The 26719-nt window shown below is 38.5% G+C and overlaps 1 protein-coding gene across 2 annotated transcripts in view; it reads left to right on the top strand.

Moving 5' to 3' along the window:
• Nucleotides 1-19304: 19304 nt before the first annotated feature.
• Nucleotides 19305-26719, top strand: part of Fam13a (family with sequence similarity 13 member A) — a 100840-nt gene continuing 93425 nt past the window's right edge. For both annotated transcript variants that reach the window (XM_045143814.1, XM_045143813.1), the window contains exon 1: nt 19305-19429. In XM_045143814.1, coding sequence (XP_044999749.1) covers nt 19401-19429 — 29 coding nt within the window. In that variant the 5' untranslated portion in view covers nt 19305-19400. The remainder of the gene's footprint in view (nt 19430-26719) is intronic.

The following is a 26719-nucleotide window of genomic DNA, read 5'->3' as shown; positions in this document are numbered from 1 at the left end:
ATCTCTTGTTCACCCCTGCATTTACCATGCTATTTGGACCAGAAGTTTCTGGAAGATTCTCCTAACACTGTCTCCCATTTCACCAGGCAAGATGGGATTACTGGTAGATACCCACTGCAGAGTCTGACTTCTACATGGGTTCTAGGGTCCCAAACACCCACTTGTCTTCACATTTGTGCAGCAAGTGCCTTGTGCACAAAGCCATCTCCATGGCCCCTTTTATATCTGTCATCATGCTGACTGAACCATGGTGCTTCACATGATCTTGAAATCTCTCATTTTCTTCCTTGCTTCCTCCTAGTGTGATGTTCCTTCCCTTTCCTTCCCACTATAAAACTCAGGGTTTTCGAAGTCTCCTTCCTAGTTGCTTTCTGCTGCTCCTCTGCTCCCTTTCCTTGGAGAATTTAATGTCACAGAATACTTTTCAAATCAGTGTCTGTGACCTCCACTCAGACCCATTCCTCAGTGCCGGCCAGCCATCTTCACAGTCATTTCTTCAGCTTTCCTTCTCAACTCTGCTATGGATTTCATTCTCCCAGCTGCCAGTCTCGGACTTTTCTTACCATCACTCACCGACTCCTGCCTGTGTTTCTTCTTCAGTGTACCCAATGTCCTTTCCCTATTTTCCCCTCATGATCTCAGTCCTAATTTCAGCCTCCATCACCATGTGGTTAGTTAATTACTATATTTCCTCCACTTCACCAGCCTGCCAGATTCCCGTTTCTCTATCTTCAGCTTCTGACTCCATGTGGTGGTGTCTGGCTCTGTTCTCTTTTGAGGCTGACTCTTTAGTCACTTTGACTGGAAAATGTGTTCTCCCAGTCCCTGAGATAACACAGCTCTTCCCTTGACCCTCACCTCATGATCCACCCACAGCCAGCCAATTCCAGGATGCTCTTTGACAATCTCATTCTCTGTATTCGTCCTTATGACTCCTCTTCTGGAGACCCTGAAATTTAAAATTACCTCACTCCTGATCAGATGTGAGTTAAGATCACTTCATCTATCAGACTTTATCTAGATCTTTTCTCCAAACATTTTACTAACTCCTTTAAGTTATAATACAAGTTTTTCAGGTAGTTCTGTACAAAAGAATCTCAGGTCTGAAGAGTAATGGGTGAGGAAGTCATGAGTCTAGGAAAGTTATTCATTTCACAAATATTTATTGAGTTCAGTGAGTTATTCAAGTTGCCTGAGATTAAATATAGATCTTCTAATTATGATTATTTCTCTCTAGCCTTGCATGAATCCCTGAAGAAAAACACCTGTGTCTTTGGTTTGCATCCCATCCATGGCCTTAGCCAAAGGCATTAACTCTAGCACTGCCACAGCTGTTATCGCGGTTGTGTCCTCACATGTGCCCAGTATGGATTTAGGTTCCAGTGCCATTCTAGCTGACTTCTCACAGATTATGTCAGATCCTAAAATAACAAAAATATGTGTGTCCATGTTTTATCTTTTGGAATTTATGAAATGTTCTAACCCAGGGGAAATCCTCTTCTGCACATTCTTGGAGGTTCAGAGAAGATGGAACAGCTATACCCTCTCACTGCTCATGTAATCTTGCATTTCAGCACTTTTCTACCAATAATCTGCTAATCATTTATATAGAAAACCCCATTGTTATCTGCAAGGCTTATGTTATCATTTTGCAACATTCATACTAGTGGCAGAATGTTTGTGCCCTATGATATTTGCCAAAGAATATGTCATGCTGACCAATGTATTACAATAATATAACTCATTATAATCAAACTATGGACAATATTAGTAACTAACCAATACTTAACAGTAGCTCTACTCACTGTTTTTCAAGTGACTTAACCTATAAACACCAGCTAGTATATATAATTTTCATTTCTGAAGTCTAGCCAGGTAGTTAACTATTCTGTTTGTACCTCATGAAGGGTACTCCAGTTACTTCCTAAACATGCACTTGCTCCCTATAGTGTTTCACTCCCTGTTACCTAGAGTCACAGTTCAAAGGCTGGCCCAAGTTCAATTCCTCAGTAACCACATAAAGCAAAATGCACAAAGTGGAGCATGCATCTGGAGTGCCTTTGCAGTAACAAGTAGTCTTGTAATATGCCTCTCTCTCTCTTTCTCTCTCTCTTCCTCCAAAAGATTTATGCACTAAAATAAGATTCACAGCCATATTATATACAATTTAACTTGAAAAATTGCCAAATATTCTAGCCGTTCCACTAGTTTTTCAAGGTTATTTTAGCAGCTCCCATTAAGTGATGGATATTTTAAATTTACCTTATGAAAGGGATACTGTAAATGTGACCCTACAGACACCTTGTTCCTGTATAAAGCCAATATTTTCTGAGATATCTCTACTCCTTGGGCTTTATACCTAAGGTTTATAGAAATGCAGAGTTGAAGAAGGCCCCAAGGTTCAAGACTCAACAGGCTACTTAACAGTATCTATACATACAACTTTCTAATCTGTTCTTGGTCACCAGTAGGTCCCCTGACAAGTACACTAAAGTCTTAGATAAACTATTTCACATAAGCTAAATATATAGTTAAATATTTTTCAGTAGTTAACTTTAATTGCTTTTAAATGTGAGAACCTCTGTTATTTTACTCATTATTTTCATTGTTAAAATACAAATATTTATTTATCCATTCAACAAAATTGGCCCTTTACTATAACTGCTCTGATCACTCAAATTTTGACATTTCCCTGGACTCCACACTTCAATTTTACCATTTTTTTCTAACTTTCTTTAGGGGGCTGGTAACATAGTTGAGCACTTGTGTAACATGCGTGAGGACTGGGTCCAATTTCTGACAAAAGCCTTCTCACTAATTCTGTTTACAATATGAGTAGCTGAAAAGGAGTAGGTGAATAAGGGTAAATAAATGAATTGTTATACAACTTCACATTATTTTATAGGCAATGAGGAGTAATCAGAACCTCTTTAGTATAATTAAAGTAGTATAAGGAAGGTCATTTCACTACAGTCTGAACTTGGAGTGAAAAAAAAAAAAAAAGTCAGTCAAACCTATTAGAAAAAAAGTACTATAATGTAGAGGAGAAATAGGAATGTAAATATGATGGGGGACTGGAGGGTAAAGGAGAAAAAAAATAATAGACACTTGCAATGGACCAGTGCACAGGGAAAAGAGAGAGTAACATCCCATTCAGATTTTCCTTATGAAGAAAGTAGGCATTCATTCACATTGTAGGCCTCATTCCTTACTACATATCTGTTTTCTATGAGTGATTTGGAGTCTATCAGTCTAGGAGGCACTTGTAGTTGTTGAATGGATTCATTATGCTTTTAAATTGTCTTCTTGAAGTATAATCAAGGAGAGTGATGGAATATAATTAGTTTTCAACATAGTTTTTTTCTATTTTATTTGATGTGCCCGAGATATAAATTACAATGTTATGCTATATATAATAAAATGCCTTCTATATTTTCTTTATTTTAAAATTATTTATTTAAGAGAGATAAAAAAGATGGAGAGAGAGAAAGAGAGACAGGGAGAGAGAATAGGTGCTCCAGAGCATCTAATCACTGCAAAGAAACTCTAGGCACATGTGATACCAAGTGCATCTGGCTTACATGGATACTAGGGAATCAAACCTTGGTCCTCAGATTCACAGGCAAGAGTCTTAACCACTAAGCCATATCTTCAGCCCTTATTTTATTTATGTATTTATTTAAGAGAGAGAATGGGTGCACCAGGGCTTCAGCCACTGCAAACAAACTCTAGATGCATGAGCTACTTTGTGCATCTGGTCTTGGGGAATTAAAAGTGAGTCCTTTGGCTTTGCAGGCAAGTAAGTACCTTAACCTCTAAGCAATCCTTCCACCACCTTCTTTATTTGAATAGTGAATAATTGTAATGCCTAAATGGGCAGTAGTTTTATTAGCTTTGGCTATTTATATGTATGCACAGTTTATTTTCTAATGTATTTGCAATTTATTTTATGTACCTTATATATTTCCTCACTAAATTTCAATGAGAAAAAGACTTTGTTTAGTTGTGAACTCTAATAATGATCTGTACATGAATAACACTAATTGGACACAATCATATGAGGAATATGAGAGAGAAAAATGTGCTATCTTTTCTGTCAAAAGGTAAAAATGACAGAAACTCAATTCTGGAAGGATGTCATTCTTGAGAAAACCCTCCTTTGTAAGTCAGCCATCTTTGAGACCAAAAGAGTCAGATACCCTTGAAACAAAAGGTTGGATTTCTACATTTGATAAAAGGCCCCTAAATCTTCCCTTCCTTTAAGTTTACCCAAGAAACAGCATCATTTTTATATTTTAGCCAATCATATAAGAATGTGGGGTCAAATGAACACAAGAGCCTCCTGTTGGAGTCTAAAACCCTGCCTGGCTCCTCTCTGGCCAGTAGGTAGTGCTGAGGAGGGATCAGGCACACTGGTTCCTCCCAAGGGGTTGAGGAGGAAGGGATGAACATTGGACAACTCAGGACCTCTCCTAGTCACCGGAGAAAAACCACACTGAGTCGGAAGTCTTCTCTAAGCAGGAACTCCCTTTATTGTTACAGGAGGTTGCCTATATAATGTTGGGAAAGAAGGCGGGGATTTTAGGACAGGGGTGGGGGGAAGGCAAGGGCCAATAGTAAACCATGACCTTTGAGATGATTGGTTCCAAGCACGCGCATGGGAATTCCAACTCCTATGCGGAAGTAGCAAGCCAGAAGCCATTAGGTGTAGCTGGCCCAAGGCAGATCACCAAACTTTAGCTAGGCTCAGAAAGTTCCACTAGGCCTCATACCCGGGCCTCTGAAGGCCCAACATCTCCCCCTTTTGTTTTTGTAGGAGCATTAGTCACCATGGCCCCTGTCTTAGGTTGTCCCCCTCTAGGGATCTTACCCATCACTCGGTACCATGTGTTTAGCTTGCTGAGAACCCACTCCATGGCCTGTCTTAGGTTGTCTCAATCAGTCTGAGATCTTACCCATCATTGGTCACATGGTGGGCAGAGGAGGTGGCAGTGGGTCATCTGAGGCCCTGCCACTTCCTCTCCAAGTCTTCCTGGAGCCTCTTAATATTGTCCTGGATGATTCCCAATTCATTGGCATAAAAGCAGCATTTTTCCTATAAAAACAAGCATATGCCTCCCTTTTTGGCCACTAGTAGGTCTAGTCCCCTCCTGTTTTGTAGGACTACCTCAGCCAGGGAATCTAGCTTCCAGGAATGATATATACATCTGGGATTAAGTTGGCTGGAGCACATAAGGCCCATCCAATTGGTAGACAGAAAGTTATAGGCCATCCCGCCTCCACAAACAAACCATTCCAGAAGTTGGGCAGTGTTGAGCACTGAGCTCAGTTGTGTTAAAAGTACATAAGGAAGGATGAATGTACTCCACATCTATACTGGAATTATTAGGAGAAGGTGGGGCCCAAATGCAAGTTCCAGAGGAAACACTGGGAAAAGCTGGATGGGATGGTGAAGGTAGCTGAGCAATTTTTTAAGGTCATATGGGCAACTGTACTGCAAGCAGCCAGGGAGGCCCAGATCAGAGGCAAAGCCAGCTCCAGGCCCCGGTCAATGGGTCCCTCCATCTTACCCAGATAAAACTGTAGGTAATGGATGAGGACCAGTGTTTTTGAAAAAGGGATAATTGTTTATCTTCTTTAGAAAAATTTAAAATATTTAGGGTAAATAATGCCTTTTTAGTTGGTTGTGTGGGAGTAAGGATTCCCCCTTTTGTTTTTGTAATTGAGACTTGAGAGTCTGATTATTCTATTTTTAAATTTTTACTTGTACTATGGTATTATAAGCCTTATATTATATATGAGGTATAGAAAGTAGACATATCTCATATTTTAAATATCTAATACTTATAAATGTCTCACATTTTAAATATTTAACATTTATAAACATAGGCAGAACCTGTCACCAGTCTTGAAAACAGTACCAATTGATTTATAGACTAACTCATTTACCCTAGAAATTTTTAGCACCTGTGTTTGAAAACATCTCTGATTAGTTTAGATACCTGTGTTGGCACCCAGAGAACATTGGAAACAGAACCATAGAGTTTAATAATTGTTTTTAAACCAAAACAGCTAGCTAAATTTTAATATAACCCTTGATAAATCTTTTTGAAAGAAAAAACATTATTTGACAACCCATGATTTTGACTTAAGCTTGATAGTTACTGATTTTATGTACCATTGAAACTTTTGGGGTTTTTGTTTTGTTTTGTTTTTGTTTTTTTCGGTTTTTCTAGTTCAGGCTGACCTGGAATTCACTATGTAGTCTCAAGGTGGCCTCAAACTCATGGTGATCCTCTGCCCTCTGCCTCCCAAGTGCGGGGATTAAAGGTGTGCGCCACCACGCCCAGCTCACAGAAACTTTTATTAATATAAAACAATTTTATGTTTCACCCATGACTTAAAGTTGATAAAGCTTAAGCAAGCTATCCTACCATACCCCAGGAAGATGAAAGTTATCATTATTGAAATTAAATTACTTAAACCTAAGTGATTAAGCCTAGTTATGACCATTCAGTAGAATTAGCATGAATAAGATAGAAGCTATTTTTAAAGTTATAATGTTTTTAGGTATGAGTACTTCACCTTTGGAAAATAACCACTTCTATGTGAGCCTTTATCTTAATAGTTAAAACCTTGATGAAAAGAGGAACCTAATTTACTTTACTTAAAGCAAGTTTTATAACTCTTAAATCATAACAAATTAGCATCAGTGACCTGTTAATGATTGAGGTCTTAACATAAGACTCAGTTTCTCCATTGATTAAAACCTTGGCATCAAGTAAACATTAGATTTAATCCAATTAAATGTTTTAATGAAGGGGCCCTTCCCCTGATATACACATAAGGTAAGTCTGAGGCTTATCTTATGTAAGGAGTTTATAACCTGGTCAAATACCTTGACTCAGTTTACCTATTTAACATTTTGTCTAGTGAGAAGCTTTATCTAACAGATGTGACTTTAGGTGTTCAAAAGAGAAGAACTAAAGAGAACCACAGTTATATGCTCTACTCCTTTTTCTTTGTCAGAGACAATTGGCCATTTTGTCTCTACTTAGAGTCTGGGGGACACATGGCTTAAACTTATATGGGGTCTGAGATGAAGGGGGTTTTAATCTGTATTGTAGAGTCCAGCTTTCCATGAATTTAAGTAGCATATGTTGGAAAGCAAGAGTAAAATGAAATTACAGAGCAGAGAGATAAGCATCCTGACATTTCTTATCCCATTCTGAAGTTGTTTGTTTTTACATAGCAAATTTACCCATTTGCAAAACACAAGGTGATAGACTCTTGTCTATGTTTAACCTGGTTAAACCTCTAATTACTGCTGTACTTATGACTTTGTGACCCACCTAGCATAGGCATCACCTGTGTCTAATGTAAGATGAATTTAGATTAAGACTATGTCCCTATATAAAACTTTTAGAGTATCCTTAAGAGTCTGTAAACAGTTGAAATCTCTAACTTTAGTCATGGCATTTAGGTTTAACCTGAAAATTCTTTCCAATATATGCACATCAGACCATTATAAATTTAACCTTGATTAAACTCTCTGGGCCTGGGCAACAGGATGCAGCCAGCCCTTATGCCAGTAGCCCAGTTCCAACAAAGTCCTCTGTAGTCTTTCCTTTTTCTTAGAAAGCTCATAAGCCAAGCCTCGAAGTTCAATGTTGTCTGCACTTAGCATTCTCAGATTCTCATCAGAATAGTCCATAAAATTTGCTTATCACTCCAGAAGACACCTTCAGTTGCAAGCACCAAGTCCATACCTATTCCTCCAAATCAAGGGTTCTAAAAGATCAACATCCACATGGTCAGGTTCATCTCAGTCTGCTTCTTGGTACCAAGTCCTGTATCAGACAGCTTCAGGTTTGCTGAGATAAACTTCCAGACCAGGTACAGTTATAGAAGGGATATTTATTGAAGCCTACAGATCCAGGGGTAGTTTCATAATGGCAGAAAAAGCTGGCCTGCCTTCACAGGCCCAAGGAGAGAGAGAGAGAGAGAGGGAGGGGGGGAGAGAGAGAGAAACATAAGCCTAAAGGTCAAAAGCCACAGTGTGTCCACTAGGGACATATGACCCATTCAGAAATACAAAAACTGCAGATGCAGCTTGCCAGGACCCATTTAGAAATACAAAAGCCGCACATGCAGCTTGCCAGGACCAAAAGTGGAAGGCAAGAGAAAGAGAATGAAGAGATGTTGACAAGCAAGTACAGGTTATAGAAGCAAAGTTTAGCACATTAAATATGAAGACTGCCTCATAACTTATGAGGGTACACTCACTCGCACATGTATACCAATTAACCTCCTCAACAAGAATGCCTCACATGGAGCACTAGTCTGTTGGGTTCCTGGAGCCCCACATTAGGCACCAGATGCCGGGTTCCTCCCCAGTGGGTAGGTAGTGCTGAGGAGGGACCAGGCCTGCTGGTTCCCAATGTGTTGAGGAGGAAGGGATGAACTTCGGATGACTCAGAACCTCTCCTAGTCACCGGAGAAAAACCACACTGAGTCGGGAGTCTTGTCGAAGCAGGAACTTGCTTTATTGTTATACGTGGTTGCCTATATAATGTTGAGAATGAAGATGGGGACTTTAGGATGGGGGTAGGGAAGGGAGAGGTAAGGACCAATAGTAAACCACAACCTTTGAGATGATTGGTCCCAAGCGTGTGCGTGGGAATTCCAACTCCTATGCAGAAGTAGCAGGCCAGAAGCCATTTGGCGTAGCTGGCCGGAGGCAGATCACCAAACTTTAGCTAGGCTCAGGAAGTTCCACTATGCCTCATGCCCAGGCTTCTCAAGGCCCAACAAAACCCCAGCAGACTTCCTGCAGGTATGGCCTGCTTACCTGAACTCTACAAGCTATGCGCTTTGGATTGTGTAGTCATTCTTGGGCCCTATGCTCATGTATGATTACCATTATGATTACAATTATGAGGGCTCATCTAGAATGTCTCCATGACCAGGAACATTGAGAACTGACCCTCTGCAAGGCAAGGTGCACTCTACTGCTTTGTTAAAACAGCCCTGAGTGTGGGAAACGTCTCTCAGCCTTGGAATAAGTGGAAACCCAGCATCAGAAGTAAATTGTCAGTGCAGGGGGAAAGTGCCCTAAGCCAAGCACTGTAGTGACCAGGTAACTTCCTTCATTGATCAAGGTAAGAAGAGTTGAGTTCATAGTACTACTGTGGTGCTCAGGATACCCCAGAGGTTATGTGGATGTGACTGAGACATGTAATTACGGTCAAGCAAATGCAGACTTTCATGAGAGGAAGAGGTGATTCAAGTAAAGTGTGAGCAACCTCTGATAGGGGAGTTATAAACCATAGGATAGGGATGGGAAACAAGGCTTCCTCCTAAGATAATGAGGAAGGGGGAACAAAATGACAGTGACAATATCCTTTCGAGGATTGTGCTACAATAATGGAAGAAGAGTCCCTGAATAGTGGGAAGAAACAATACATAACTAAATAGTGCTCCTATATCTGGACCAGAAATTCATGGTTAAAACACCAGTTTCTTTGGCCAAAAATTTGGGTCAGATCTGAAGACTGGTTGTATCAGTTTCTTTTTTTTAATGTTTTTATTTATCTATCTATCTATCTATCTATCTATCTATTTGTTTCAGAGAAAGAGGCAGAAAAAGAGAAAGGGAGAGAACAGGTGCACCAGGGCTTCCAGTCACTACAAACAAATGCCAGATATATGTGCCACCTTGTACATCTGGCTTACATGGATGCTAAGGAAGCAAACTGAGATCTTTTGGCTTTGCAGAAAGTGCCTTAACCACTAAGCCATCTTTCCATCCCCAGTTTCTTTTAAATATATAAATGATCCCTCAAGACAAGGGATGTTAAAATTATACTTTTTAACTAATAGTTTCCCAGATATACCCAGAAGATTAAAAAAGATTGAAAGTGAGAAAGACAAAAATCTAGAAGAATATTTGAGAAAGTCCCAAAAAGTTTATGTGAGGGGGGAAACTGAAAAAATCAGAAATAAAAGCTAAAACACATTCTGGATACTACTAGCTATGCCAGTATTGCTGAACTAGGCACACAGAGCCCAAGACTCGGGCTACCAAATGGAGGTTACCAGTAGGATCAAGACAAAAGGGAAACTTCCAGAATAAGCAAGGAACTTGATGGAGCAGCTTTCATTGCGCCATCAGCCTAAATGGGCTAAAATTTTGTGGCTGATGCTTCTGCCTCTGGGTCACCTATGCATCTGATGTGTTTGTTTGTTTATTTGTTTTCTTATAGAGTTACAACAGATTATTATTTATTTATTTGAGAGAGAAAGAAGGAGAGAGAGAATAGGTGTGTCAGGGCCTCTAGCCACTGCAAATGAACTACAGATGTGTGCACCTACTTTTGTGCATCTGGCTAATGTGGGTCCTGGGGAAATCGAACCTGGGTTCTTTGGCTTTGCAGGCAAACGCTTTAACTGCTAAGCCATTCCTCCAGCCCTATTTGATTATTTTTGACTCTCTGCAATCCTTTCCCCCCTCTGAGAAACCTGCTTCTTAAAGATAAGGGGAAACATAAATTGTAATTTGTTTTCTTTTGGGGATTATTCTAAGTTTGATTTTCTTCTTTCCATGGGTGCCAAACACAAGAGGAAGCACCTGGTATGTCTCCAGCTGCCACAGCAGTCAGTACGCAATGCAGACTTGGCCTGAGTCTAACATGTTCCTGCATGGGAAGATACACCCAAGGGCTGAACAGGCTCCCTGCTCTGGTTGTGATGTGCCTCAGCTTTCAGGGCCACAGAAGCCACCCTCCCACACCAACCACTTTCCTAGATACAAAGAAAAATAAAGTATCACTATTAGTACCTGCTTAGTCTTTAAGATTTAATTTTTCTGAGACTAGTCATGCCATTAAAAGTACAAATTTTAGATTAACCAAACTGTTTTTCATTATCCTGATGTCCTGTGTTTTCATGTCACTTGTATATAAAATTTGTTTTATGACTTTTAACAGGGTGCTTCTTATGAAACATGTTTCATATAAATTACTATAAATATCATAGGTGAAATATTATTCAAAAGTCAATGAGATAAAAGAAGAAAATATTCAAAAGAATAGGTGCTTGGTCTGGCCTAACTACATGTTTGGGGCTGGCCCATTCTGAAGAGTCTCCTGGTAGTCTCAATTCAATGCTGAAAGATGTTCAACTCCTCCTCAATGACAGATAAGAGAAAGGAAGAGATTAAAACAGAGAGAGATTGAAAATGCATGCATAGGTTTAGAAAAGAAACAAGTAAGAGAAGACAGGCACAAAAGAAAAAGTTGAAAAAGAGATAAGCATGAGGACAAATGCCTAGTAAAAAAAGATTTTTAGATAATATGATTTTTTTCCTAAGGTTAAATGATTAAAAGCTAGATGAGGACAAAAGTAAAAGGTTTAAACATGTTGTAGAAGGCCTGGGTAAGTTACACAAATTTCATTAAACTTGGAGACATGTATAGATATGAAATATACAGGAGAGAGTTGAAATAGTGAGAGGCCTTTAAAAAATGTGTAAATATCAAAATATAAAAGCCAAAACATTCTAGGCTCAGTGTCATCCTGCAGAAAACTAAAGACACTCCTAAGTTTTCTCTGCTCCATAGCTTGGCCAGCCAATTGACTATAAGATAGTAGATGATGCCAGAACGCCTGAGGAGCAGGAAGGGGGAGGAAACAGAGGGCACAGGCATGGATACATAAATTTTCTCTAAGTTTTTTTTTTTTAATTTTCCAAAATAAGATGTCTTCAAAACAAAATTTCCCATAAATCTCTTACATGTTTCAAAACAAGCTAAGTCCCTAAATGGTCTTATTCAGAAATTTTCTTAGCCAACAATGATATAAGAGACCCAACTTTCTTCTGTACCAGAGAACAAAAATCTAGGGACAGACACCAGTCCATTTGTGATAAACCTAACCTTCTGTATGCTTTACATCCAACTGAAAGCCAGAATTGGCCAAATCTACATCAAATGGCCAATTGAAGGAGAACAAGACAAGAATGGAGAAGCTCTGTAATTGGTGGAAAAGAAGAACCCAAACTCTAGATGGTAATGTCTTGCTGGCTCATACAGGCAGTTGCTGGAGCCCCCTGACTCAATAAGGTCAGTATCTGATGGAGCCTATCTGATGAGTCACGAGGTTCCATTGATTGTCCAGTGCTACACGATGACTGCCCAACTAGGGGAGACCACCAGCCACATATTGTCCTCATCAAAACTGAGATCTTAAGAACAGGAACAAATTGGATCCCCAGACCATTTGGTAGAAAGTTTCCATCGTTTTTTGAACTCTAGCCTGGTCCAGATAATTTTACAACCAGTACACTGACAGTAAGAGATGTTATGTCTTTGCTCCATTTATCATGTCCTAGAAACACACAGAATTTATCTTATAGACAATCATCCAGTCAATGATAATATTATACTAAGTAATTGTTTAGAGGAGTCTCCTCTGCCAGAAAATACCATTTATTGTAGTAAAGGGTCACTGGGACAATTTGAAGCAGCTGATCACAGATGTAGCAGCCGCTGTTTGTTTTGTGAGACAGAAACACTATTATCTAGACCCCTAGGGAACATTTAGAGAAAGTCATGCATAGCCAAGGAGTCCCATTCCAGGAAAAATATGCTCAAAGCACTCACTGGCAATGAGCACTGCAATTCCATCTGGCAACACAGTGGATTTTTCCTGGTCCCAGAAAACTTAGGGGAAAAAATTGTAAGTTATACCAAAAATTTATTTTTAACCTTTTAATGGATATATTGAGAATACTTCTGCCTGAATCCTATATAACTCTGCTATTTCATGTGCTAGGAGTTACCACCACTTATCTTTTGACACCAGTCCTTAATCCTTCTGTTCTGAATTCCACTTCCTACACTTGTGATGATTAGTCAGTTAGCAGGATGAGGTTGAGCAGTCTGAGCGGCATTCTCAGCATCGAAGGCCTGGCTCTATGTCAGCATCTTTCCTGTTCACCCTCAATGGCATCTTCTTTGGATTCTAGACTCTAGGGAATGAACTCTATGGGCCATCTGAGCATCCAACATGCCTCCTCAGATATAATCTAATGTAGTAACTCTTTTCTCAGTTTTAAAAGCAAGCTATATCATTAAAATTAAAGAGGTAGGTCTTTGGGAAAACATTTATATAATTCCCGTCCCTGTGGGGCTATTTTAGCAATCTTCTGATAAATGAATGTAATTAATAAATGAGTAGAAATTCTAATTATGTTTATTTTTATACTATATTTTATTTGAGTAGAGTAAGCATACTTTTATCACTATTTCTAAAGAAGATAACTTACCTATCTAGAATTCTTATTCCTGTTAGCATGAGCCTGTCTGTACCATTTATTTTCTTTTCTAAAATAAGTCTTTTATAAAGTCTTTCAAATATTATAAGAAATACACTGGATTATTGATCATGGTATTTCCTATGCCAGGTAAGTATTACACTGGATTCTTTACATAAAACAACTCATAGACGTCCTACCACTTCCAAGTTATGTTTCATAAGGGAAATGCAATTAAAAATACAATTTAAGTTTTTTTATTTGCAGAGAGTCACAGACAGAGAATGGGCACACTTGGGCCTATTGCTGCTGCATGTACCACTTTGTGCATTTAGCTTTATGTGGGTACTGGAAGATTGAATGTGGGCTGGCAGACTTTGCAAGCAAGTGCCTTTAAACACTGAGCAGTCTCCTTGATGCAAAAATATAATCTAAATTGTGATTTTCCATCTTGTTTTGCTTCCATCTTTCTATTTCACTTCATTTTTACCCAATAACATCCTTCCCCTAATACAATACTTACTTACTGGCTTTTATACACATTCTCTCTCTCTCTCTCTCTCTCTCTCTCTCTCTCTCTCTCTCTCTCCCTCCCTCCCTCCCTCCCTCCCTCCCTCCCTCCCTCCCTCTCTCTCTCTCTCTCTCTCTCTCTCTCTCTCGCTCTCTCTAACATACACACACATAAGAGACTCACATGCCCCCCCCACACAATATTGACTCAGAGAAACAGAAGAGATCTACTGTGGACCAGGTATGTGTTTATGATGGATAAGCCATTATAAGACTATTTGACCTTTATTTAATATCTAAATAGAAACCAAGTGATAAAGTACTTTTTTTCCTATAGCAAATTCATAGTACATAGATAGGTGGGCAGAAGGATGGATAGATAAATGTGTGTAGGTTAGTTTGATACTTCATTATCTTGAAGGATTTTGAATTGTGAATAAACTGTAGATATTAGCATTTAGATACTGGTTCTGTGGTAGTTTGAATTTATGGCTCCACAGACTCAAGTGTTTTATCAAAATTGAGTTTACAGTTTCAGTCCCTAGCAGGCAATGCCTGATACAGGGGGCAGGTCACTGGAGGCAGATATTCCAGCCCAAAGGTATGCGCTCTGGTAAGTCCCTGCTTGCTGCTTTTTGGGTTTTGCTGGCTGTTGGTGGCTTTTCTCTCTGCTTGGACCTGTGAAAGGAGCCCACATTGTTCCACCATTGATGAAACCTCCCTTGCATCTGTAAATTGTGTTTGGTTAGATGTTCATCTCAGCATTGTGGAACTGTCTACTATAGGTTCCATGTCAGTGTTCACGTTAGTACTTCATTTCCACATCTATTACAACAAGCACAACATAAGTTCTCAGTAAGTATTAGTTGCCTTACCTATACCATCACTCCATTTCCTCTTACCTTTTGATATTTTGTTAATGCTGCTGCTGGTAGTGTTGATGATGATATTGTCCTGTGATAAATCCAAAAACTCAGTAGTGTTCTAACACAAATTATTGGAGAACTAATTTAATTAAAAATATACACAAGGAGGCTGGAGATATGGCTTAGTAGTTAAGGTGCTTACCTGTGAAGCCTAAAGACCCAGGTTCAATTCCCTAGTACTCATATAAGCAGATGCACAAGATGATACATGCATCTGGAGTTTATTTGCAGTGACTAGTGGTCCTGGTGTGACCATTCCCCCTCCCTCCCCCCTCTTCCTCCTCCTCCTTCTCTCCCTCCTTCTCTCTCTCTCTCTTTCTCTCAAATTAATTAATTAAAATAAAATAAAATATTAAGTGGATGGAGAGATGGCTTAGCAATTAAGGTGCTTGGCTGCGAAGCCAAGGGGCCCAAGTTTGACTCCCCAGAACCCACATAAACCAGATGCACAAAGTGACATATGTGCACAGGTTCCTGGTGCACCAATTTTTTCTCTCTCATAAATAAAAAAATAAAATAAGCTTCAGGCATGGTGGTGCACGCCTTTAATCCCAGCACTTGGAAGGCTGAGGTAGGAGTACCATCATGAGTTTGAAGCCACTCTTAGATTACAATGTGAATTCCAGGTCAGCCTAGGCTAGAGTGAGACCTTATCTCAGAAAAAATATTTGGAACAACTCTGCCTGAGAAACATCTTCTTACTAACCTTCCAAGAAAGAACTTATTTTAAGGTATTACATCTTGGAAAACAACTAAACCTTATTTTGAAATGCTATCTGAAAATAACCTAATACAGCCAAAAAATGTTCTTGGTTTCTTGATTGTTTTTAATGGATGTTGAAATGAAAGCAAATAAAGCCACTCATTGTTGAAACAATTGTTGTTCTTGATAATACAAGAGCAAACACAGAGATTGCCAAGCTCTTGGAGTCTGAAAACATTATGTAAGAAAATTGGAAATCTGTAAGCAATGTTTTATAGAGAGGCAAACACCTTAAAAGAAATTGAGTAATAGAGAATGCTTGAAAGATTTTTACAAGTTTCATATCAAATCTTATTACATCTCTGTCACTGCACAAACATGTGCAGCCCATCTAGTTTATTCTTGTCAAACTTTTTTTGTTTGTATAATGTAGTATAGGGGATTGTGGCATATGTGTGTGGTGTATGCATGCATATATGCTGATGCAGCATCCCATGGATTAACCCATGATGGGGTGCACTTGCTTGGAGTGACCAGAACATCAGGTGTCCAGTTCCATCCATCTTCTGTCCCATATTATTTGATCTGTAGTCTCTTAGTGGTTCTGATGCTTATGGGGTTTTTTTTTTCCATGAGTTCCTGTGATTCTTGGGTCCTGGGGTTATGGATGCTCCTGGCCAGCTGTTTATGTGTGTACTAGAGATGAAACTGAAGCATCTCTCAGCCTTTCTCAAGTCCTCTTGCTTGCACAGGATAGCTACTAAATGCTCAGCTATCTCTCCAGCCCTCTTGTCAATTATTGACTGTCATGAGAGTTTTGGTTTCTCTTAACTCTAACAAAGATGTTAAAATGTATGTAGTAATATGGATTGCTAAAGTTAAATCTAACCCAAGTAACTATACTTTGGAATCAGTAACATAATTAATTATCTAGTAATTCATTCAGCACATAGTGAGTAAATGCTGCAGAAAAGACAAGAGTTCTTTTTGTGGAGTATTTACCTTCCTAAAAGAATATAACGTGTAGACTTAATTAATGATCAAACTGTGGGTGGGACAAATATCATAATAGTTGCAAAGAGCTGCATAAGTTCATAGGAGCAAGGCAGTGATTCCAAGTAAGCCATTCTTGAAGTATGAGTATAAATTTGCCATGAGAGAATGGAATGGGAGAATATTCCTAACTGAAGGAACAGTATGAGAGAAAAAAAATTTCAAAACAGATTTGAAAATAGTGACCCAGTATGGCTGAAGTTTTCCTGCAATAGACAGCTGAACTAGAGAGGCAAATTAATCAGTAGAGGTTCCTAAATGCCATACTAAAATCTTTGAAGCTCAAGCAAGAGGTTGTTGGGAGCTGGTGAGGTTTTGAATTAGTGAGCATTTCATGGTCACAGTCCACACACAACTCACTCTGATAATGGAATGTAGGCATTGGAAAAATGAGACTGGAGGAGGAAAGATTATCATACTGGAACAGATGACCTAGATAGACATACTAGACAAAGATGAAAGAGCAATGAACAGACTGGGTTAAAGGCAAAAGTAAAGATACCTCACAATTTTAATGCAATTCATAAATAGAATAATGACATCATTAACAAGAAGGACCAAGAGGAGGAGAAGCTGGAGATCAGATAATCCAAGAACTGGATGTGCTGATTAAGGTGTTAAAAATTAGTGAACACTTGTACTTTGACCTACTCTACTCTGTGTGTTTTACATATGTGACCCCACTGCTTCCTGAAAGCCACCTCAGTGCTCACACTGTCAGCAGTCAGAAGCCAGTCCCAGGGGCTGAATTGTAGAGCAGGGTTTATTGAATAACCTGATGATGTCGGGTTTGGAATTGACAAATGAAATGAAAGGAGAATAGTGATCAGGCAGGGTTGGAGAAATCCTAGGAAAGAACACAGAAATGCAAAGATTTTCAGAAAATGATAAGTGGGTGTTTCAGAAACGTCAAGAGGAGGAGGAGATCTAACCAAGAGTTTTCACTTTAGTGTGCAAAAGAGCATTGGAAGGGGCTATTAGGAGGATAAGGAGTTCAGAGTCTGGGCTGCATAATCAATTTGAGGTCAACCTAAGCTACATGAGACACTATCTCAACAGAGAAAGAAAGGAAAAAAGAGAAGAGGAAAGAAAAGAGGGCTATAGAGATGGCTTAGCTGTTAAGGAAGTCTAAGGACCTAAGTTCAATTCTTCAGAACCCAGGTCAGCCAGCTGCATATAGTGGCACATGTGTCTAGAGTTTGTTTGCATTGGCTAGAGTCCCTGACATGCCCTTATTCTCATATGCACACGCTCCCTCCCTCCCTCCCTCTCTCTCAATAATAATTAAAAAAAAAAAAACACTAAAAAGAAAGGAGACAGGGCTGGAGGGATGGCTTAGCTGTTAAGGTGTTTACCTGCAAAGCTAAAGGACCAAGGTTTGAGTCCCCAGGACCTACATTAGCCAGATGCACAAGGTGGCACATGCTTCTGGAGTTCATTTGCATTGGCTGAAGGTCCTGGCGCACCCATTCTCTGTATCTACCTCTCTCTAATAAATAAATAAAATTTTAAAAAAGGATTTAGGAATAAATTTTGCAAATGGGTATCAAAGATAGAAAAAAATGACAATTTCAATTTCAATAAAATTTGAACTTAGATTGACTTCTGTTGCTTTAAAAGACTGACTTCAGTTATTGTCTATCATAACATTTGAACATAGTTTAAGGTAAATAATCAGTTTTCATAAACATGATAGATGATTTAGTTGGGCAACAAAAATATCTTGTTAACAGATATGATAATAATAAAATAGGCATCTTCTAATAGGACCTTGTGACTGACATTCACATTTTTGAGAAGTCTTTAAAAATTCTGGGGAAAGCTAGAGAGGAGGAGACATTTATGGAGTTACCAGCTCTGAATGTCATGACGCTGGCCCTCTATCCTGTCTTCTACTAGAAGAAATGGTCTGTTGTGATGTAACTCCTTGAAAGTCTAGTGATATGAAAGAAATCATAGGTCAGCATATTTCTGGTAGTGTCGTTGCACTATATGAAACCTATGGATTGACAATTATATTTCTATAAGTAATACCCTAGTATTCCATACCAAAGAAGAAATTATAAGGGATGACAATAAATTATATGAGAGACCTTGTGGAAAAATTGGTATCTGAGCAATAAAAGTAGAAAAATAATACGTTCCAAAAATTCAATTGACGATTACAGTAGGAAACAAAATGTGTAACAAATACATTGTTTGCCACAAATGACATTCAGGAATAATAAGCTGAAGTAACGTCCATGCAGGTCTCTTAAGAACTTGAACCATGGTGGGGCAGGGTCCTCCCCCAAAATGAAAGCCATGTCCCTTGAGTGATGTCACTAGTGACTACTAACCAGCACCGTGTAAACAAGCATCCGCAGAAAGTGTGGGCTAGGCAAAGGGTGTGGAAGCATGCCTTCCTTCTAGAAAAGTCTGGAGCCTTCCAAGGCTCCTGTGTGTTGTCTTGTTTTGTTCAGGAAGAAAGGGTGGAGCCGGGTTCTTGCCTTCTGCCAAAAATACACGCTTCAGCTCGGCGCGGTGCGTTTGCTGGACGAACGCGTTTCCTTGCTGGCAGGCTGCTCCGCCGCAGTTATTGGTCGCTTCCCGCAGACTGACAAGCTGGGCAGTGGAACTGCTCGCAGGAAAGTTTCAAGTTACCGGGACTCGGAAGCCCGCGGAGGCCCGGAGCGGGCGGAGGGAGGCGGCGAGCGGCGCCGTTCGCCCGCGGCGGCCGCTCTGATTGGCCGGCGGCTCACTGCTTCCCGAACAAAAGGTCAGAGTGGACGCGGCGGGCGCAGAGGCGCGGAGGAGGCTGCGGGCTGCGGCTGGGCCGCCGCGGAACCTGGTGCAGCCGCAGCTCGGGGCACCCGCCCGGGTCGGTCCCCTGCGGGCCTTCGCTCCATCCACGATGGCTTGTGAAATCATGCCTCTGCAAAGGTAACGGGCGCTCTCGTTCTGCCTCATGCTGACCTTCTTTGAGTGGGATAGAAACCAGGTACCTTGCAGCACCTCGCATCATTTCCTAGGTGGTCTGAGGTCCTTCCTAACGACTGGAAAAGTTGAAATAGCTTGCTCTTCTACTGACTGTCACTGTCGCCAGTTGCTTTTGATTATTGTATTCAGCTACTTCGTCCTTTGAGTGAAAGTGAAATTAAGGTAATACTCCTGAAATCTGAAAAGAAACCGAGTTAGGGATAATTCAGCGGGTTTATAAGAAAAACTAATGTGTTCCGCAGCAGTTTTCATAGGGCTGTTTTAGACGATGTCAGCGTGTGCCAAAGACCTTTCAAAAGTGCATCCTAAGACCCATCCCTTCCTTTCTGGACAAGGATTTTCCATCATTAAGTACACTAATAGGGAAAGGGGTTAAAAGTAATCTTTTACCTTGAATAATTCTAGGTAGGCTTATAAACCAGATGTCACCTTGAAAAAGATTGCCCTGTAAGATGCCTGGTCCTGCTCATTAAGACTAATTTGAATTGGGTGCAAGCCCTCAATCAGTAGAAAGGTAAGTTTGTTGAGAACCCCAGTTCATGAAGTATCAGTGAATAATGCACTCTGGAATGTTAAGCTGGACAGCACTTTAGTAACGACAATCCATTCCTCAGATTTCACCATTGGAAAATTAAGGCATGCAGAAAGTCAGAGTTGCCCAAGGTCACAGCTTATAATTTCAAAAGATTACTTTCGCTAAATCATTTGATCATATTTTAACTAAAACTTTGCTTTATGTACAGTGGCACTTGATTCCACATAGAGGATTCTCTTAGAGAGTTTATACGTAAAGTTACTTTTTTAAAAAAATTCAGGCAGTAGTTTCTTGAAAACAAACTAGACAAGATCATTTTATGTTAAAAATCATGCCGTCAATATGTTTATATTTTAACAAATAAAAATAGGACAGAAAATACATTGTTTATTTATATAAAAAGTTTTATAAAGATTGACTGATATAAACAGTATAATTGTTTTGCTTTGCTGTACTGACAAGAAATAGGAACTTGATGTGAGCGTCCAAAGAATTCCTTTTCAAAAGTTAATAATTTAAGGTAGAAGGAGGTGGTTTATTGACATCTATATTTTTTCTATATTAATTTCACAGAAATGTTGGGAAATTTTTTATTTACAATTCTTAAGGGTCTTAAGGAGATTGTATTTCAGATAAAAAAAATATTGGCTATTCCTAAACTTGGTAATATAATACTTGCTAAGAAGAAGAAGATAGTTATTTGAAAAGATTCAGTGTAAATGAAGTGGGAGAGAGGATTGTGACCAAAATACATTTTTGGAGCTGGGAAAATAGCTCAGTGGCTAAAGGTGGTTACTTGCAAAGCCTGCTGGCCCTGGATTCAGTTCCTGAGTACTCACATAAAGGCAGATGTACAAAGTGGCACGTGTGTCCAGAGTTTGTTTACAGTGGCAGGAGGCCCTGGCACGCCCATCACTCTCTGGACTCTCTTTCTTTTTGTCTCAAATAAATAAATAAAAATATTTTACAAACAAGAATTACCTGAAGAATTTTATTTTTAAAAGAAAATCTTTGCTGCTGTCCCCCTTCCCTAGATGAATTAAATCCAAATATAAAATTAGCAAGGGGAGTATTAGCATTTTAACAATCCCTCTAAAATTAGAACTTTATGATACAAATGGCCCACACTTAGGAGAAGTATAGATAGAAATTCTAGTTAATGATTAAAGCTCATATAAAGCTCTTGACAGCTGGTATGTGCAGGAACCTTATCCCATACTTCTTGAAAGCCCCATGTAGCATATTTAGTATTGTGATCTTATGGGAGGATATTTTTCAGTTTGACCTGTTAAAACAAAACTCACAACATTGCTTAATATTTCCTCTTCTACCAAATATTTATCTGCCAGCAATCTCAAGGTAATTAAGATACAGTTCTGCTTTGTCATGCACTAGTATGGATGCTGAATCATTTCTAGACACTTGCAATACCAGCAGGTGATTCAGTAATACCAAGCATGATCAGCATAATAATAGGGCTGTGCCTAGATGTCTACTGTTACCTTACTCTCTATTTCACTTCGTCGTGTCTGGTTTTCTTGTAAGGTACACATGAGATATGATATCTGCCTAACTTATAATTTCCATAGATGACTTTTTAGCCTTTCTTTACCTACTGTGAAAAGTTGTAGATATTTTGTTACTGCTAATCTGCAACTGACATAATAATTAATGAGGTTGAAAAGTAAGAATGAAGTAAAAACTTTGGTCCACTATAATTTCTTTTTCTATCTGTGTATCACTGAATTTGATTTGCAGTTTCCAGCATGGACTTGACTATGTAGAAATTCATGATCCTTGCAAGAGACCGAGTATTTAAAATGTACTCGTTTCTTACAGTCCACATCAAAGGACTTGAATTTAAAATGAGACTTTACTTAATATCTATGAGACGGTTAGATTGTCTTTTTTAAAATACTAAAACATTTACATAATTCTTAGAGTTAATGACAAAACAACACACTTGAGGGATGAAAAGATTGATCAGTGGTTAAAGTCACTTGCTTGAAAAGCCTGACAGCCACATAAAGCGACACACAAAATGGCACATGCATGTGGAGTTCTCTTGTAGTGGCAAGAGGCCCTGATGTTCTCATTCCTTCCTCTCTTGCTCACTCATTCTCTCTCCCTCTCTCTCTTTCTGCTTGTAAATGAAAACAATCAAACTAAGGTAAAACACTTGTATGATACTTTCCCTATTTGGAAAAGTTCCTTGAAATGACATGAGAGAAATAAAGTGAGGAACTGTCAAGAATTGAAATGAATTTTTTCTAATGGAACTAATATCTTCAGTCACCAAAGACATAGTATATTTTATCACTTCTAGCCCAGGCTAGCTGAGGCTCTTTGTATGTTTCATATTATATTGGTGGGTTTTCCCCCTGCAATGCCATGGCTTTGTGGTAGTGATCCCTGTTGTATGTAGATATGATTGGGGCAGTCTAACATAGTCCATGACAAAATTCAACTTTCATTTCACTATTTTGATTTTTCTATGTGAACTTTCCAAATAACCCCTAACTTAATTTATCTCCACAGAGGATAATGGTGGAGACTGAAGCCTTGAGCACCAACTATTGGTTAATGTAGCTTCCTCTGGTTTTGATGTATCTCCATTCATCTAATCTTTTCTGTTTAGCTAACAAACTTAATGACAATGTCTAGGTGATTATCCTTTTCATCACTTCATCCAAAAAATCATGATATTAAATATGTGTTACCAAATAAAATTTTGTGGTGGTAAAACACATAGTAATTATAAATTGCAGTGGACTTCAAAGAAAACTTAAACCAATGTGACTAATTAGCATGTGCTAGTGAGTAGCATCTGAAAACATTGCTGAAACTTCTATCAACATAATTCATATGGCTACCCTAAGTATTTGTCTTTAGGGTATCCTTTTGTAAGTACATAAACACTGGGAAATAATCAATGAAAAGCCAAGTCCTGTGGAGCCTGCTTGTGAGCTTCTGTGTGGTGTTAGAGAGCCCTCTGCTGTTTGTGGTAGTTAATTCTTTACTAAAGTGAATTCTTTAAATCCCTGTCATTCCTAACTTGTTGGCTCTCTGGTGGTACTGCTCCCCCCTCTCCCTCTACCAATACAATATAGGAGGGAGTTAAAAACTCATTTCAAGCCTATATGATTTATCATATATCAATTTGTTTTTCATCACCCATTTAGCCTACTCTTAGTAGTAACAAGAAATTGACAGTGAACAAGGTCTTTATGGGCTCTGTTCTCACCTGATAGTGCATTACCTGTGGAGCTAATGACTCCAAATAAAGAAGGTAATACAAACTAAGGGGAGGATATTTTAAGTTTTAAAGAGATCATGTCCCATTGAAAAGATGGAGGTATTAGGCATTTGGCAAGCACTGTGGGAAAGCAGTGGCAGTGTAGTTTACTTGCCATTAGAAAACAAACCAGGCCCTGACCACCTGCTGGTCCATCCTTAGAATGAGGTTACACCATCCCAAACATTGATGTGAAGAAGTTTGGAGTTAATGAATATGAGGTTTCCTTTCACCTTATTTTATTCCTCTAATCCTTCTATTTGTACATGGTAATCAGAATGAATTGCCAAAGAAACAAATTGTACTATGGAGAAACTTAGTATACTGATTATTCTTGCCTTAAGAAGAACTAGAAAAATAAAAGACTGAAAAATCTTTTTGATCAGTTTATTGATATATGATTTTCATATCATACAATTTAATTCAATAAGTTTTTAAGTCTGTTCTTAGTTGTACAGCCATCAATTGAAGAATATTTTATGACTTAGAAAGAAACTCTTATTTTTTTAAGCTGTCAACTCCCCAGCTGTCACCTCCGTACTAGAATATCTCTAATAGCCTTTCAGGTTCTATAATTTTGTCACTTCTGAATTTTTCTATAAATAGAATGATCTTAATCCTATTACATACAATCTCTTGTGACTGGTTTCTTTCCCTTAGTGTGATGTTTTCAAGCTTCATATCATAACAGGTAGTAAGTAATATTCTAACTTATAGATATATCAAATTTTGCCTATCCCTTAGTTAATGGACATATGGGGTTTTATCATTATGAATAATGTTGCCATAAACATATGCATAATTAGCCTTGGAGAATTATAAAAATGTAGATTCCACTTTAGAGACAAATAACTCCTTAGAAATAATCTAAGTTACCACTTTCATTTCCCACATGGTTAATTCCAGGAAGCAAAATAACTGCCTAGATACACACACACACACACACACAAACACAAATGGAAAACATTTTACAACCATAAATAATAATAATACTTGAGATTAATAGCAGACCTCATTAGTGGGGAAGTCTGTGATCCAACAGAGACACACTAGCTAACCAACAGAGGGAAGTGAATTCTTTGCCCTGTTCTCATTGTGTGGTACCCTACTGAATAGACAGACACTCACTGTACTGAGACATCAGAGACCGGAAAGGACTCTGGACAGCCTAAGATGCTCACATATGTTAGATATATAATAGGTGCTCAATAAATATTAGTTGACATAGAGACTAAAAATAAATGTTAGGGAGCCTATCTGAACAGTTTTGCACATAATTTCAAAGCTTTCTATTACAATTACTAGGAATATTCCCATGCCAAAATATTGCAAATAATTTATTCACTAATAATTATTATATAAGTATGTCATACAAAGGAAAAATAAATTTATATTGTATACTATTTGGTATGTCACTTGAGAAAAAGGAAGAAGTTTTTAATTAATTTCCCACAAGTATTGTAACCACTAAGGTAATTTTTGAAAAGTAAAATTTTTGGTTTTATGCACTGATTAGAATTTGAAGTTCCCCTTTTCTACTTCTTTCTATGTTACATAGTGATGATGTTTAAAAGTTTGTTGTATAGTCATCTGGAATTATTTTTATTTTGTTGTGTTTTCATAAGGCAAAGATTTATTCAAAAGAGTTAATTGTGAATGAAAGATACTCGAATTCTCTTATTCCTCATGGAAGTAGCAATTGCTCGGTATTTTGAGAAATGTTTTGTTATAAATACTAGTAAGCACTTCTTTATATAGAAAATATTAGAAGCAGCAATACATTCAGTCCTTTTTCATTCCCTTTGATAGACTTTGATAGACAAAACTGGATTCCTAATGAATACCTTGGAATTTCCATATTACAATAAATGTTTTCATATGGTACAAAACAATAGGTGTACACTGAAGGAAATTATGCTATTCATTTTAGACATAAAAATATGACAGATGGGGCTGGAGAGATGGCTTAGCGGTTAAGCACTTGCCTGTGAAGCCTAAGGACCCCAGTTCGAGGCTCGGTTCCCCAGGTCCCTTGTTAGCCAGATGCACAAGGGGGCGCACGTGTCTGGAGTTCGTTTGCAGAGGCTGGAAGCCCTGGTGCGCCCATTCTTTCTCTCTCCCTCTATCTGTCTTTCTCTCTGTGTCTGTCGCTCTCAAATAAATAAATAAAATAAATAAAATTTTTAAAAAATTAATTAATTAATTAAAAAATATGACAGATGAACTCACTGTGACAAAGTATATATAAATATGACTTAAAATTCCAAATGAAAGGACTGGAGAAATAGCCCAGTAAAGGTACTTGCTTACAAAGCCTGCCACCCTGAGTTCAATTCCCTAGCCACCCACATAAAACCAGACAGCATTCATTTGTAGGACAAGATACCCTGGCATGCAAAATAAATAAGTCTAAATTCTTAATAGCTGTCTTGTGAACCCTGTCTTTTTCTGGTAGAGATTTGCCTACATGGTTCCAAATTTAAAATCCCTTCAAATTTCAAAACTCTCATTTTGAGATGAGCTCTAAAATTAATAGTATTGTTATAACCATCAAATAAGTGCATTCCAAAAACAAAAAATAATGGCTTCTTGGCCCTTGAACTACAATCTATACCAAAACCGAAGTAGAAATCTTGCTGTATAGCCCTTGCAAAATCATCCTGAAGCCAAAAGTAGAAGTTAATTTTAGCTCAAACTTGAGAAAGATGCAGTGAGAATGTTTTTACAGTAAAAATAAGACGAATGAAAGCCTTAAAAGTTTATTTGTAAAAGTAAAGTACTTGCTGTAAAGAAATACAGAAACAGGGCTAGGGAAATGGTTCAATGCGAAAAGCACTTGCATTGCAAGTGTAAGAATATGACTTTGGTTTCCTAGAACCCACAAAACTCCAAGTGTGGTAGTGTGCATCTGTAACCCCAGAGGTTCTATAGGGAGATGGGAAGTGGAGATAGAATTCCCTAGAAGCTTATAGGCCATCTGGTACATAAGATGGGAGGTAAGGAACTGACATCAGAGGTTGTCTTGTGACCTCCACATACATGCCTTGGCATATGTTCATGCAAGCACACACGTGTGCACACGTATATTACATCCACACAGAAAGATATAAAAAGAGAAATAAAAAATAATGAGGGGGAAGGGTTAAGGAAAACCAAAACCTTGAATAACTGGGTCAGTAAAAACAGGCTATACTTCTGTGAAATGAAACTCAGAAGGCTTGGCCTTACCAGAAATAAAAATGAAGATCTCTGCTGCTTTATTCAGATCACATTAAACTTATAGAATTAGAATGATAGGAAAAAATAAAGGCTTCAAATGGTGCATAAATTAAATGCATAAGTATTTTGCTGTTAGCAAAATAATACTGGAAAGAATGTGATTTCACTGTCAAGGTTGAAGTAA

Source organism: Jaculus jaculus, chromosome 2, assembly GCF_020740685.1.
Source record: "Jaculus jaculus isolate mJacJac1 chromosome 2, mJacJac1.mat.Y.cur, whole genome shotgun sequence".
Lineage (NCBI taxonomy): Eukaryota > Metazoa > Chordata > Mammalia > Rodentia > Dipodidae > Jaculus > Jaculus jaculus.
The sequence above is the reverse complement of the archived record's forward strand: the minus strand, read 5'-3'. Positions and strand labels throughout refer to the sequence as shown.